Here is a 13916-nt window from a genome sequence, read left to right as displayed (position 1 = left end):
GACTGCTGTAGCTGAACCCAGGACATTCACATAAACCGGTTAGAAACAGGTGACTTTTTTAGGCTTCTGAATCTGCTTCCACAGGAGTGGGCAAGTTCTGACTGTTGATTTCAATGGGAGGAGGGCTGGGACAGCTCAGACTAGGTTCATCAATATTTAAAAGCACATAAGTCTACAACAGGATGTTGCTTGATATCACATATATTTGAATATCACCGAAAATATCAGGGACTGTAAGCAGTTCAGTGCAATGACCTGCCAGTGCAATGACCTGCTTAATTAATTACAGCAGTGATTTTCAGTGGAGATTTAATCACACATTAAAACAGGAGTTATTGAAAATGCAGCAAACCGGGAAAATGGAAGAACCTCACATGGATTTCTCCTTTAATGACCATCATGCTTACATTTCTTGAGGGTTTAAAAATAAAAAACCAGTAAGGTTTTTTAGTGGTACTTAATATAAATAGGAACCCTGAGAGTGTAAAAAACCTAATAACTAGCTTGTGCAGTAAAACTTAATTGGATGCCTAATGAAAAAGGTGAAGACAGTAATGACTGGGTCCATTGTCTCTTTTGTGTTGGTCTTTTGATTCTAGAGCACACAGTTCATATAAGATTATTGTCTTTTTGAAGCAGTTTGTGAAGCAGTTTGTGCTCTTTGAGCAGGGTAAAGTCATAAAAAAGGATGATCCAGTGCTAAAGTCATAGCCTTGGCCTGGAGATGTAAAAGTTTAGTTCCTTGCCTTGCTTTGATTTATACAATCGTGACCCAAGTTGCTAAATATTTGTCTTTGTTTCCAGCCTGTGAAGTCGAGATAACATTTCGGAGTTTTATCTAGTAAGTCACTTCCAGACTGCAAGATGCTCCAGTATTGCAAGAATTGCAGTACAGAAGGCATATGAACATTGCAAAGATTTGATTAACAAAGAAAGTAGGATTCTGCCTTTGGCATTCCCTGGCTTGTGGCAGGCAGGTTTTTGTCCCCTAAGCTTAGGAAATCTCATCTGCCACTGGGTTGAGCACAGATCCCAGGCAAGATTATCACAGCTATAGCTGTTGACTTGGAGCCTGCACCAGGACTTGAAGCGGGGAGCCTTGCCTTGCCTTGCTCTGGTTCAGCTTTGTAACAGAAAGAGTGGCAAACCCAGGCTTTTGGGGTGTTCATGGCTACTTTGCCTTCAGGCTGCATCTCCACTTGCTCTGTACCATGGTGCTGTTCTGGGGACACGGCATGTACTTTGAGTAACTTACTTGCTAGCAGTTGTGGGTATCAAGAGCTGAAAGAAAGGAGCCAAACTGTAAATACTTGGGTGTTGTGAAATTTCTGGGTTTTGTTAAAAATGCATCACTGTGTGCTTACTTCCAATAGGGAGCAGTTAGTTTCTCTATTAAAGAAGACATTTGTGAAGGCTGTACCAACCAGGGGGAAAAAAAATGTTTCCATGAATGTATGTCAGGTGGTGTGAAGGGAACATCAGTTTCTTTGGGGATTTGCTGCCTCATTTCTCACATTACCGTTGCCTTTCCTCTCTTCTAACAAGTCCTTACCGACTAACAGACTATTGCAAAGGAGTAGCTACTGCTGCTGCGGGGGAAAGGGGCAGCTGAGAGGTGGCAGCTGAAGGGAGACTTACGCCATTCTCCCTTTCTGGGTGTCTGTTGTAGATTATTTAGTTATTCAGAGTGGTCTTTTAAAGGACTTCTGTAATTCTAGCTGTGAAAGCCCACGTTTGAGAGTGCCAATTGGGTGATTGTCCTGCAAGCTTGACCCTAGTGTATGTATAAGCCCTTAATGCTCTTGTGGTAATAGGAGTGAAGCGTAACTTATTTTTATAGGTTTACTTCACTTGCCTTTAATGATAGGTTAACAGTGGGAATTAGCTTTAAGAATTAATGCACCAGGTTTATTTCTTCTGAAATAAATTAATTTTCTTGCCTGGATAAGTTTAATATGCAGTGCAGGGCTCTCATTTGGAAAGTGCCTTCAGTATCTGTGCTACTTGAATCGTTACCAACAGAGTTTTCATTATCAAGTTTATCTTCTTAAAAACAGCTTCAATATTTTATTGTCCTGTAGAAGGTAGAGGACTTACTTAAAGGGCAAATAATGAACAGAGAAACCTACAGTGGAACATTGTTTGCCTCCCTGTCTGCTCCTTGTGCCCTTTCAGATGGTGAGTTGGCAAGTGAAGATGGTGAGTTGGCAAGTGATGCTGTCTTTCAGAGTTACTAATAAATGAGTCCATTGCTTTGATACTGAGGTATTGTGCTGATGGTGGAGGTGTCTTCTGGGGTCCTGACTGCTTATGATGGGTGAGCATCCCAGCAAACTCCTCCTAAGCGGGTGAATGCATCCCAGCTGGTAACCACTTCCGCTCTGATTTTGGACAAAAAGCGTGCATTTTGCGTAGTAGCCTTCCCAATACTTTTGTAGGTATCTTCACATTAATAGCCAGTGTCGCCATTGCTTCCAGCGTCCTTGCCCCATAAACTGACGTGCTTTGCAATGTACTTTTCTTAAGAAGATCTCTTTGCATTGCATCCATTTTTCCGATGTTTTATACAGATTGCATCCTAGGAAATCATTTGCTTGCTATGCTGTTTTCCTGAGCTGGACATTCAAAGCTATTTCATCTAAATGCTGTTCTCTGGCATTTTCATTGCTAAATCCAAAGTATACAGTATAAAATCTTCCAAAGGGGTAAGAGTGTGAGGGAAAGCAGTGCAACCCCTATTCCTTCCCCAAGGCAAAATTATGTTGATCATGTGGCAGTGGAGAGGGTAGGGGGGAGAGATCTTTTTGGATGTAGAATAATTATGGTTTAATTGAGAAGGAAACCTTCTGGAGGTATTTTTCATAAACTCTCAACAATTTCACCTTAAGGCAGTCATGCTGTTGTCTCTCTCACATTTCAATAGGGGAAGATTAATTTCAACACCTACTCAGGGCCATGTTCCTCTAATCTGGTGTAGGAAGTGTAATTTGTATCTCCTGATGCCAGCTGATCCACCTTACTTCACTTTTTTTCCCACCCAAAAGGGATAGTAGGAGGCACCATCGTCTCCCAACACTGATTTCTACCAGTCACACAATATAGTTTTGACTAAGAGGATATATACATGCAGCGTAATCTCCAATAGCTGGAAGCTGAAGCTAGATTTGGAGTGGAAATAAGGAACCATGTGATTTTTGTTGTTAGTTTATTTTGAATAAAGATGGTGACTAGCTTAGAGATCATTCCTAGGTGCATGCTGGCGTCTCTGCCATTGCAGATGGGAGTACATTTTTCAAAGTCTAATTTCAGGAGCCTGGCTCACCCAGGGCTCCCTGTGAGGTTAAAAGCAGAGAGACCACTGTGAGGGCAAGATAGAGCCAGTAACATTTCTCTCTGCTTAACTCTGGGATCCCTGGGAGGTAGCAGCCTGTGACTGAGGTTAGCCTTGGAGAATATTCACCCTTTCCCCTGAGGCTTTACATCAAAAGAAGGTACGCTTCAGCGTGACCAGAAATGAAGGCAAAACCACGTGTTATGCAATTCATCAAAGCTGTTGTCTTTTAAATCTTATGCAGCCAGCAGGACTTGCTTGGGGTGTCTCCCTCTCTGTGCTGAGCCTTCCCCCGCTGAGGTCTGTTGCTGGCTCAAGGTATCTCTTCTGCTGGAGCTGGCACGGATGCAGGCAGGGTTCCTGGAGGACACATTTGGTTAAGCTATCTTCTCAGTTTGATCTGATTTATGTAATGCAGTGATTTGACTATCTTTTTAAAAAGATAAATAATCTGAACTTGTACTGTAACTATAACGTAAAGCTGTTACAAATCTTCTGCTGAGCAATTTCAGTGGTGCTGAGGGGAAAACAGCTATGCCAGCATGGGAAACATGCTTAAGAACTGGATTTCAGATGCTTTCACCTCTACAACCAAGGTGATCAGGTAGGGGCGTGAGGCTTGGCTCGCTCAGCATGCATCCTCATGTACCAGGCAGGTGTCAGGTAGTTCATGTGGTGTTGGTCTTCTCCTGTGGCCTGATCAGAAGTTTATTGGTGCCTGTCTGAATCAGGTAGTGACCCATGCTGTGCTACTCTGTTATTCGCAGTACCCCAAGACTTTCCCCCAGAGGCATCTGTGCTTGCCATGTGTGCTCTGCAGCACATGCACAAGGTGCTCCCGAGAGAGACAGTGGCTGGGAAGGGGTCACTACTGCCTCAGCAAGCGATATGAACAGGAGAAGGGGTTACTGATTTGTAGTCATTTTGTGCCCTGACTTCCCACTGAGGAGCTGCTGGAAGCAGGCAGGGGCTTTCTTCTGTGTGTACATGCTGGGATTGGATTTGCACAGATCATTGCATGCACAGATTGACTGCACTGTGAGTCTGTGGTAATGCCAGTGAGATGGTGATAATGGTAGGGACGAGGTGCTGTACTGCTCTCCTGTCACTGGGATGAACTGTGCAACCCACACAGCTGAGGCTTTAGGCTGCAACCTCATAAATGTAGCATGACTGCAATGATCCAAACTGCTGAAATATTTTCCTTCTGGTTCCTCAGGGTCTTTTCTAGGATGACCTTTCATAGGCTTTGTCCTTGGTGAAGCCATAAAGCTGTTTGGTTGTCACTGATCCCTAAGCAATGTCAGACTTGCTCAAATCAAACCTACTTTTAAAAGTACAGTAGTGAGGTGGGGGGATTTGTGGGTGTCTGGATTTGTGTACGTGTGGACACATTTATAGCAGTTGAAAATTTGAATTCAATATCATGTTAAAGAGGTTGAAGCTGCTCCTCCTGATCTCACAAGAAAGCATCAAGCCTTGAAACATCTTTGCCTTTAAGTATCTGGAATTTTGCCTGGATGGACAGTGCTGCTTATGAGAAGGAGATGGATGGTTTGTGGGAGGAAGTACCCAGAAGGAAAAGACTGGATAACATTTCTTGAGCTACTAATCCTTGATAAGGTGATTATTTTTTAAAAAAGCAGAAACCCGGATGTCAGGGCATGACCTGGTAGCTATGACCATTATGACAATTAAGTGAACATGCAACCAGCATGGTTCCAAATTCGTACCTGTGATTATGGGGAGAAACAGCTGCTTTTATCATCCTCCTTTCCTCCCAAATTTGTGATTTCCCATCAGATGTCTGCAATGCAGATGGCTAAATTATGCAAGGGAATCTGCAGCTGTTGTAGTTTATGCTCTCCTACACCGGTAAAAGAACTGTAAGCTGCCTTGTGTCAAACCTTGGAGTTACTCTTTTACATGATGTGTTTTAAGTCTTTGCATGTTAGACTTCCATGGCAGAAGAGAATACGTTTGTGTGCTTGCATGCGTGATAAGAGGGATGAGACTTATGTGTATTCTTGCTCCAGCTCCAAAGATTGTGTCTCCCCTCTGTGTGCGTACTCTTGCTTTTGTATATGCAGGTGTATGTTGAAAGTTAACAGGGCACACGTAAGGGCTGGCTATTCTGCTGTGTTAAGAGGTCACTGCTCCTCTGGGATTAGGTAATGGAGAAACCAAAGGTGTATCCCCACATGTTAAATATTAAGAGAGCAAAGGTGAATCTGAATTCCTTCAGATTCTTTGTATTTCCCTTTTCTTGAAGTTGTCTGTTGTCGTGGTTCTTTGTGTAGTCTGAGCTGCCAGTTGCAGTTGCTGAAAGCAGGACATGATTTGTGCTTTAAATTTGTTTTCTCATCAGGCTAATGCAGTATTTTTGGTATGCTGCTATAGATGGATGTAGAGATGGCATGATACAGAAAATAACTGGTACATGATAATAGTACTCAAGCAGAATGTCAATGGCAAAAATGTAATGATTCTTTAAAATCTTTATTTGCAATTTAATTTATCTCTAGGGTTCTCCATGTCAGAAATTCCTTGTCCACAGGCGATGTTGGCTTTTACCTCTTGCTTGTCATGTACTCTTCAGATCCTCAATGTTGTCTTGAAATGAGCAGACATGACCAAAAGCACCATGTTTATTTATATAGCTGTTAATAATCTGAAAGAAGCAAACAGTGAATGACAGTGAGAAAGAGATTTATGTTCTGGGGACAGCACTAAGACAGGATATACAGGAGCTTAGCTAGAGCTGCTTGTCTGGTTTTCTGCTTGTATTTGCAGGCAAAACTTGGTTTTAACAGTACAAGTGTTTGCATAGAGAATGTTTGGAGCGAGTGTGCTTTGTACTGTGAGCCTTTGCCGTGGTGCCGAACAGGCTGCTGTAAGCAAATATAGATACTTACTTGGAAAAAATGTTGCTCGGTACATTTGTTAACATTCCCTTTGTGCTCTCCCTTGCACGTTAGAATTGCGCTGTCCGCACTTGGCCTTTGCCTCTGCACTTGCATGTGGTCACACTCTAGGAACGGTGAAGTGCTAAGTGAGTGTTGTCCTCTGCCCTGTGGTGTGATTCTAGAGGGGAGTGACTTGTCTGCACTGGGGCAATGTGGAGACCTTTGAACACCATTGTTCTTGGGGTGCAGCTGAGCTAAGCTGTGAGACAACAACTGCTCTGACGGAAGGAGCTGTTTATCTGCCTGGCTGTGCAGTGCAAATGAGAAGATTGGTTATAAATAAACTGTGAAAACAGAATCCTTGCTTCATTTAGACATCTGTTTTTCAAAAAGGTTAGCAAGGGCCTGTCCTCTGCCAGAAGTCCTAGCACTGATTTTTCGAAGTTTTGACTTTTCCTGTCTTGTAACACTCCATTTATTCTGTGCGCTCTTATCCATTCGAGCCTTGACTCTCACAGCTGGGGGCTTCTTTTGTGCAAGAGGAGCAAGATAAAGTAATTGAGAGGTCAAAGAAGTTGACCAGTCCAGAGCTGTCCACCAAAGCCAGTCATTGAACCCCAGTTGGTTTCTGCTGCTAGATGAAGGGTAACTATGGCTTGTACTTCCAGGGGAGCTACTTGCCTTGTGCGAGAAAAGATCAAGGTTGTGGGAGTCCTCTTGTGTAGACACCTACAAGTCCCTTGGTGTTTCCACCAGCTATCACACAAAGAGGCTCAGAGGATGTCAGTGCTTGGAGTAGGCTGCAGCACATCCTTGTGTTGACTGCAACCTTTCTCTTCTCACTTGGGATTGAATGAGTCATTTCCCTTGCTTAGTCTTTTAGTTTTAATGTCAGTATACACTTGACACAACAGTGCATCTTCAAGAACCCATCTATCACAGATGCTCACTACAGACCTGCAGGCTTCCTTCCACTGTCCCAGCAGACCTTATGCAGTACATTGGATCATCTGGGCTAAGGGCCTGTAAGGTTATTGTTACTTTACCATTCATTTTATGAACACAAAATATCTAAAACTAGAGGAGCTCAGCACAGAGAGATACAGCTGCTCCTGGATGAACTAATATAGCAATCAAAGGAGAGGCAGTGACCTTGGAATTCATTTAAATGACTTTTTCATTGGTCTTGAGAATTTAGTTGCAATCTTCACAGGATTATTGAAAGGTAGGATAAATAATGATAGGAGAGATGAATTGATTTGCAGTGTGTAGGTCTGACTTCTAATTCATATCTCCCCTTTTCTGCAATGGCAGGTGGAAGCAGGCTGTAGCATGCAATAGCAAAATTCTTATAAAGATGGCCAGAGAAGAAGCATCGTTTAGAGTGGGAGAAGCTCTTAAGATTTGTTGTCCCTCTTTCAGATTCAGTTTAACATGGTGGCTTTTTTTTCCAGGCTGGCATATTGTACTGTTCTCTGTCAGGGGCAGAACAAGCATTGCATAATAAAGATTTGAGGGCTTTACTTTGCATTTAAGTGCCTTTAAAGATCTGGTTTCCCTTTATTTTAAGCGTGAGTGAGTTGGCTTTGTGGGGCAGTCAGTAGTGCTGTGCCAGTGTGATGTTCATAAAAGAACCCAGAACAGTCACATTTCACAGTCTGGGTATCTTTCTCCAAAATACTACTTACATGAATTTCAGATGCTTTGGATTATTTTTTATTTCTGCACAAAGTGTGCCTAGCTTGTTTGATTTATGTTGGGCTTTTTTTTTTTTTTTCCCCTCCACATAGTTTTGTGAAAACTCAGGTTGTTTGATGCTGTTAGCTGGTCAGATCTAATATTAATGATTGTGGAATATAGTGTAGATTGTGTGGATGTTCTATCTAGACCACAGTGTGAAGCTTGCTCTGGCTGGAGGACATGCTGTGTAAAGCCCACAAGGTGAAGCTACCCCTGCAGAAAAATAACTTTTTGTACAAATTTGAGCTAGCTAATTCAGAGAGTTTCCCAGGTATCTAGGTATCTGAACTGGGACTTTGTTTAGAACTGAGGAAGAGCATGTAATGAATAAAGTTCCCTGCTCCTAGAAGGAGAAATAAATCCACTCAAGCAGATGTCAAAAGGAACTGTCAGCCCCTTCCACAAAGCCATATGCCTGTAACTTTTCTGTGGGTGGCAAATAAATCATTTTGCCAGCCTCTTTCGTGCTCTTAACTAAGACAAGCAGTGTTGAGAAAGTAGCTTTTCCTCAGCCTCTTCCAGTTTCTTCCTGAATTTACCTCTGAAGCTGTTGGATCAGGTCCTCAGCTTGGTGGCACGTGCTCCCACCACCGTGTAAAACCAAAGCAAAGCCGCCTTCTCTAGCTGAGATCCTCTTGTTCTGCTGCTCCTGCAACGTTAAAGCAGTGGGGTCCTTCTCAGAAGGAGGACACACGGCTTTTTAATGCTGTGGTTGCTATGTGGATGACTAAGTGCTATGAACCTCCGCTGGTGTTTGAACTGGAATTTGGTCTGCAATCAGCCATTTGGGTATTTGCTGTAATTCTCAGGTGGGATTTGAAGCCTTTATTCAAATGTATCCGCCCTGTAGATAAACATGCCCTGAAAGTGTTTCATGTTGTGCTGTGGTGGTTGGAGCTCTGCTGAAGTCGCTGTCTGCTGTGGTGAAGTTGCACCTGGGTGGCTTATAGTTTCTTGGCTGCAGACGCTCTTTGACTTGTGCTGTATAAACCATGGTTGTCTGGTTCAGTTCAGGCTTAGGCTTGCATCTGCTGGCTTCAGCAGTCATCCCATTAGAGGAAATCAAAGGAGCACTGAGAATCACAGTCCTTGGTTTATTTTCTTTTAGTGTTGCAAAAATAGCCCCAGCCCTGTTACCCGAACATCTCAGGAACGGCTTTTGCTGAAGCTGCACTGAAACAGATTTCTAGCTGTATTTTCTGATACAACTTTCAAAAGCTCAGCAAAGCCTAGGCTTTCAAGTGCCCCTTCCAACAGTAACAGCTGAAGAAAGAAAAGCTGGCTGCTGCTGCAAACAAGAGTAAAAAGGGTGGCAAGGGATTGCATTGGGATTACATTGCACTGGGGCAGGAGAGTGCAGCATGTCTTGGTCATGCCACACACCTTATTACAGCTCTGTGCATCTCTGGTCTGCTCACAGGGGCCATCCCTCACCCTGGCCAGGTGTCAATCTCAGCCGCTCCATCCCTTTGCACTGCCCCTGCAGGTCCCTTGGGGGCAATAGCAGGGGTGAGGAAGGGGCTGTCCTGGAGGCCCAGCATCGCTCTGGAGGTGCTGAAGCTTAACTTCACATTGCAGCAGGAACCTCACCTGGTCCTGGAAGTTGAGCTTGCCTGTAAGCAATTGCACCAGCTGAAAGCAGTTTAATTTACAACCAAATAATTTATTTCAAATCTGCTTTTCTCACTCATGCATTCATTTTACTTCATTTTACTTTATTGTAATGTCAACACTTAGCACTGAAGTAATGGCAGATCTCTGGAGAACTTCGCACAAGCAAGAAAGCACCATTATCTTGGTTTTACAGGCCCTGCTTATGTTGAGAACGTGTGGTGGGGTAATTACACTGATGTGATTAAATCAGTGCAAATCCTTGCTAGGGGGACATGCTGCACCACTGTAAAGCAGGGCTTATTATCAGTGCAGTTTAATTCAAATTACATTACTCAATTAAGATGTGCTAGCATAAGCCTCTGTTTAAACTCGGGAAGTCACGTGAGGGCCTGTGTTTCTTTTTAAAGCAGATAAAGATCTGGAAACTGACATGGGTGAGGCTGTACCTCACCCAAGAACATGCCTTAAGGCAATGCACTTGATGAGTGTTCATAGTGCTTTCTGAGAGGAGAGAGGTGTGGGTGCAAATTCAGGGGTTTTGTTATTAATTTTTAATAGATTAAATTCTTTGTTTAAACCATAGTGACCACTTTGGAAAGATCCTAAATCATACTAAGGCTTTACAAATAAATTAAGTAAAATCCATACTAAATTCTAGTAAGTCTCTACCACATGGTCTTGGATTTTGATAATGGCTTGGTGGGTCAGTGAATAACTGTAGCGTGTACAACTTAATTGGACCTTTTTTTCTTTTTTGGTAGGGTGTGGGCACTGTAAGAAAATGAAGCCAGAATATGAGAAGGCGGCAGAGTTTCTCCATGTAGCCAGTGATGTAAGCTAATTTCCTTTATTATATCCTGCAAATAATCAGTAATAAATAACTGGAGTAATAAAAGTGACTTTTCTCCCTACAACAAATTCAGCTGTTCTGATCCTCCCACAGGACCCTTCAAAATGTACTTACAAGATACAGTCTCATCGCTAATGCATGAGCCCTGCCAAACTCTGAGAAAGAACATTCTGTCTTGAACGAAAACAAAATCAAAAAATGTTTATGTATTCTGCTGTAGGCCTTATACATAATATGATCAAATCCAAAATGGACTTTTTTTTTTCCCCTTACTTAAAGATATTGAATGTGAAAAAATATAGGCTTTTATTTATGAATTAGATTTGGAAAAAAGCCAAAAGGGGTTGATCCCTCTTTCAAATACCCTGCTTTATGGTTGCCTCACTCCATTAGCTTCATTTTAAGTGCTCCATCAGCATGGCCAAAGAAGAGAGATCCAATAATGTAAGTATTAGTGTTATTGATTCAGTCTGTCACTGTGTACGCCAGGCAAGAGGAGTAGGATTAGTCTCCCCTGTGCTTTAGGCATCTTCAGTGGAGTCCCTTTGTAGCTGTGGGAGAAGGAGGAGATGGGAAAAACAAAGGTTAGATGAATCACACTCTACAAGTGTTTGTTATCCTGTGACTCTAAAGGTGGTCCATGTAAAGATGTCTACAAGTTAATGAAAGATGAATTTACCTTGAAGTAAACCTGTCTTTAACGATGCTCATTTCTTCTGGGAGAAATTGGGATTTGTGAGAGGTAATGCCATTCCTGGAAATGGCTTGTGACCATTATAAAGTGAATTATATACAGGGAATCCTGTTAGAAATGGGAGGAGATCAGGTAACACTGGTTACATTTAGTCCATAAGATGTGCCTGCCTGGTTGTGCATCAGTCCTCTGTGTCTTTCTGTGTGCCTGCTGAGAACCTGAGAAAGTGAATTACTCACCTAGATCATGAGTGATTACTGCAAAGTCCACTGTGTCCTGCTAGGGGAGTGTGTGTATGTTGCTGGGATTTACAGTTAGTGATCTCTGTTCTAGAGTCCAGGTGTCCTTGCAGCAGTCGATGCTACCGTCAACAAGGCGCTGGCAGAAAGATATCACATCTCAGGGTTTCCTACTTTGAAGTATTTTAAAGACGGAGAGGAGAAATACACTCTGCCACACCTCAGGACAAAGAAGAAGATCATCGACTGGCTGCAAAAGTAAGTTTTGAGAGTCTGAGATAGTGTTCAGGTTCCTGGTTACTGGCTCCTGAAGACTGCTTTGGTGAGGAAGTAAACCTTAAACCTAAATCCCTTGCTAACAAAACCAAACTGAATTCCAGTATTCAAAGCCATACAAACATCTGTCTCTAACACACCAAATCCTTTATTTGCTGCAAAGCTTTTCATAGTTGTCACAGTATTTCTTTCCCAAAATAAATATTTTTCAAATATACCCGTAGTCTCTTACCAGAGAAGTAATAGCAATATCTCTCAAAAATAAATAGAACATGTATTGTTCCCTCTTTATACTAAGTAGCAGATTTCGCTGTTAATAACTGAATTTCTGCAGTTGTATTTTTCTCCATGGGGCTGAAGGAAAGCCAGTGAAACCAGCAAAACTAGCAGCTTTGTCTGCACTAACCAACTTTCCTTGGGTGCCGTCCTGCAATTAGTAGGATTAAGTTTGATATATGATGACAAGAATTTCATTTCAAAGAAATAAATTGCTGGTACAATTCTCTCTAAGTATTCTGGAATAAAATACGCATTTCCTTTAGGTACTGTAAGCCTAATGTATTTTCTGCATTATTAAATGGGAAACAGAAATTCCAGTGTTTTGTGAAGTTTATAAATCATGTAACCATTAAGTGCAGTTGGTGTGAGGAATGTATTCTTAATTCTTCCCCTCTTATGTGGGGGAAGGGATTGGGGTTGCATGAGGGCTTTTTGGTTGTGTATTTTTTTTCTTTTTAAATTACATCTCTTGAGTTCTTCAAATCAGGTGTAGATATGGTCTGGCAACATCTTTGTAGCATGTTGGGAAGTTTTATCTGTATTTCACATTTAGACACAGTCCTCCCTCGGCTTCCCTATATACTCAAGTTCCAGGCTGCTGTGTCAATACTGGATGTTAAGTCCTAGTTTCATCAGTTTGCTGGAGTATTTTGAGTGCTGCGTAATTTGTATTGAGTTACAGTTGGGTTGACACTGCCTGTACATATTGGCAGATGAATAAGCAATGAGGAAGAGGGAAGGGGTGTTAATCCCTTCTGGATCCTGCTGTGCCTCTGGAAAACTTCTGTCTGCAGCTTCAGGTAGTCAGCAATATGGGAAATCCAGACAGCTTGTCTCCTGCTCTTGACTGCTGAATGTTCTCCCAACTAGAGACACAATAAAGTAAGATCCTTGTTTGCTGACCAGGGATAAAATTACCATAGCTTGCACTGAAGTTGGTGGAAATAGGGATGTGTCTGGGGTGCAGGCTGGAAATAAAAGTACAGCTTGTGTAAACCTATCCCAAAGAGTGGTCTAGTCACAGTCATGTGGGTTTCAGCTCATTCCCTCTGTGGTGACTCTAGTCTGTACTGCCACACTGGTTGTTACCAGTCTCTGGGTAGCTTGTTTCAGGTCAGCATGGGAAAGTGTGCGTGAGGTGAATTCACGCCTCTGGCTCTAACTGTAATCGATGATAGCTCACACCGACTATGTTCATGTGAAAATTCAGACCAGCTGTCCTAATTCTTTCACTAACAACTGGCAAATCAGTATTGATGGAAATACGATGGATGTCCACCAAGTGACTTTGAGTAGGACTTTAAAAATCGAGTTTTTCTCCACTTGGTTTTTATGTACCTGGTACATCTTGAAATAGTGTCATTCAAAGTGACAGGAAAGCCTGAAAAGCTAATTTATTACTAAGGCGACATATGAAGGTCTTTATACCGTGGCACCATTCTGATGATTTTATATAAGTAATCACCATTTAAGATACTGCAGGAATGAATTTAATGAGCCTGAGAGAAGTCTGGAAGCTAGTGAATAGCAGAAGTTTTGTTAGAGGCGCTCTAGTTGTGTGGGATTCCTCTGATCTAGTCAGTATGTGCAGTTATAATTGAAACCTGACATTCTCATTATCAAGGTAAAATATTCCAGTTCAGTCACCCCCAGTCTTCCAAGTGGAATGATGCTGATTATTGCATCCTGGCTTTAATATCTGAATGCAAGAAGAGGTCATGAAATTCTTTGCAGAAGTTTGCATGGTAGAGGTAAAGAGTACAAAAAGGATATTTGAATGGAAGATGCTGTCCTGTATCAGTTGCCTTTTGATTCCACCTGCTTGCTGTTCTTCTCAATTCATGCCTATGGATGACACAGTGATACAAGAGCAATGTTTTTTCCACCAAGATGTTGGATGCAATTTAGGAAATCTTTATTCTGCATTTGTATTCATATGCCTGAGTACAATCACTTAAATTGTATTTTTATTGAGTTCCAGAAATAA

The 13916-nt window shown here is 42.1% G+C and overlaps 1 protein-coding gene across 1 annotated transcript in view; it reads left to right on the top strand.

Moving 5' to 3' along the window:
• Positions 1-10358: 10358 nt before the first annotated feature.
• Positions 10359-13916, top strand: part of LOC104402184 (protein disulfide-isomerase A5-like) — a 31778-nt gene continuing 28220 nt past the window's right edge. Inside the window, exons 1-2 of the mRNA XM_010009992.1 lie at positions 10359-10423; positions 11469-11632. Coding sequence (XP_010008294.1) covers positions 10373-10423; positions 11469-11632 — 215 coding nt within the window. The 5' untranslated portion in view covers positions 10359-10372. The remainder of the gene's footprint in view (positions 10424-11468; positions 11633-13916) is intronic.

Source organism: Nestor notabilis, unplaced genomic scaffold (assembly GCF_000696875.1).
Source record: "Nestor notabilis isolate BGI_N333 unplaced genomic scaffold, ASM69687v1 scaffold19492, whole genome shotgun sequence".
Classification (NCBI taxonomy): domain Eukaryota; kingdom Metazoa; phylum Chordata; class Aves; order Psittaciformes; family Psittacidae; genus Nestor; species Nestor notabilis.
The sequence above is the reverse complement of the archived record's forward strand: the minus strand, read 5'-3'. Positions and strand labels throughout refer to the sequence as shown.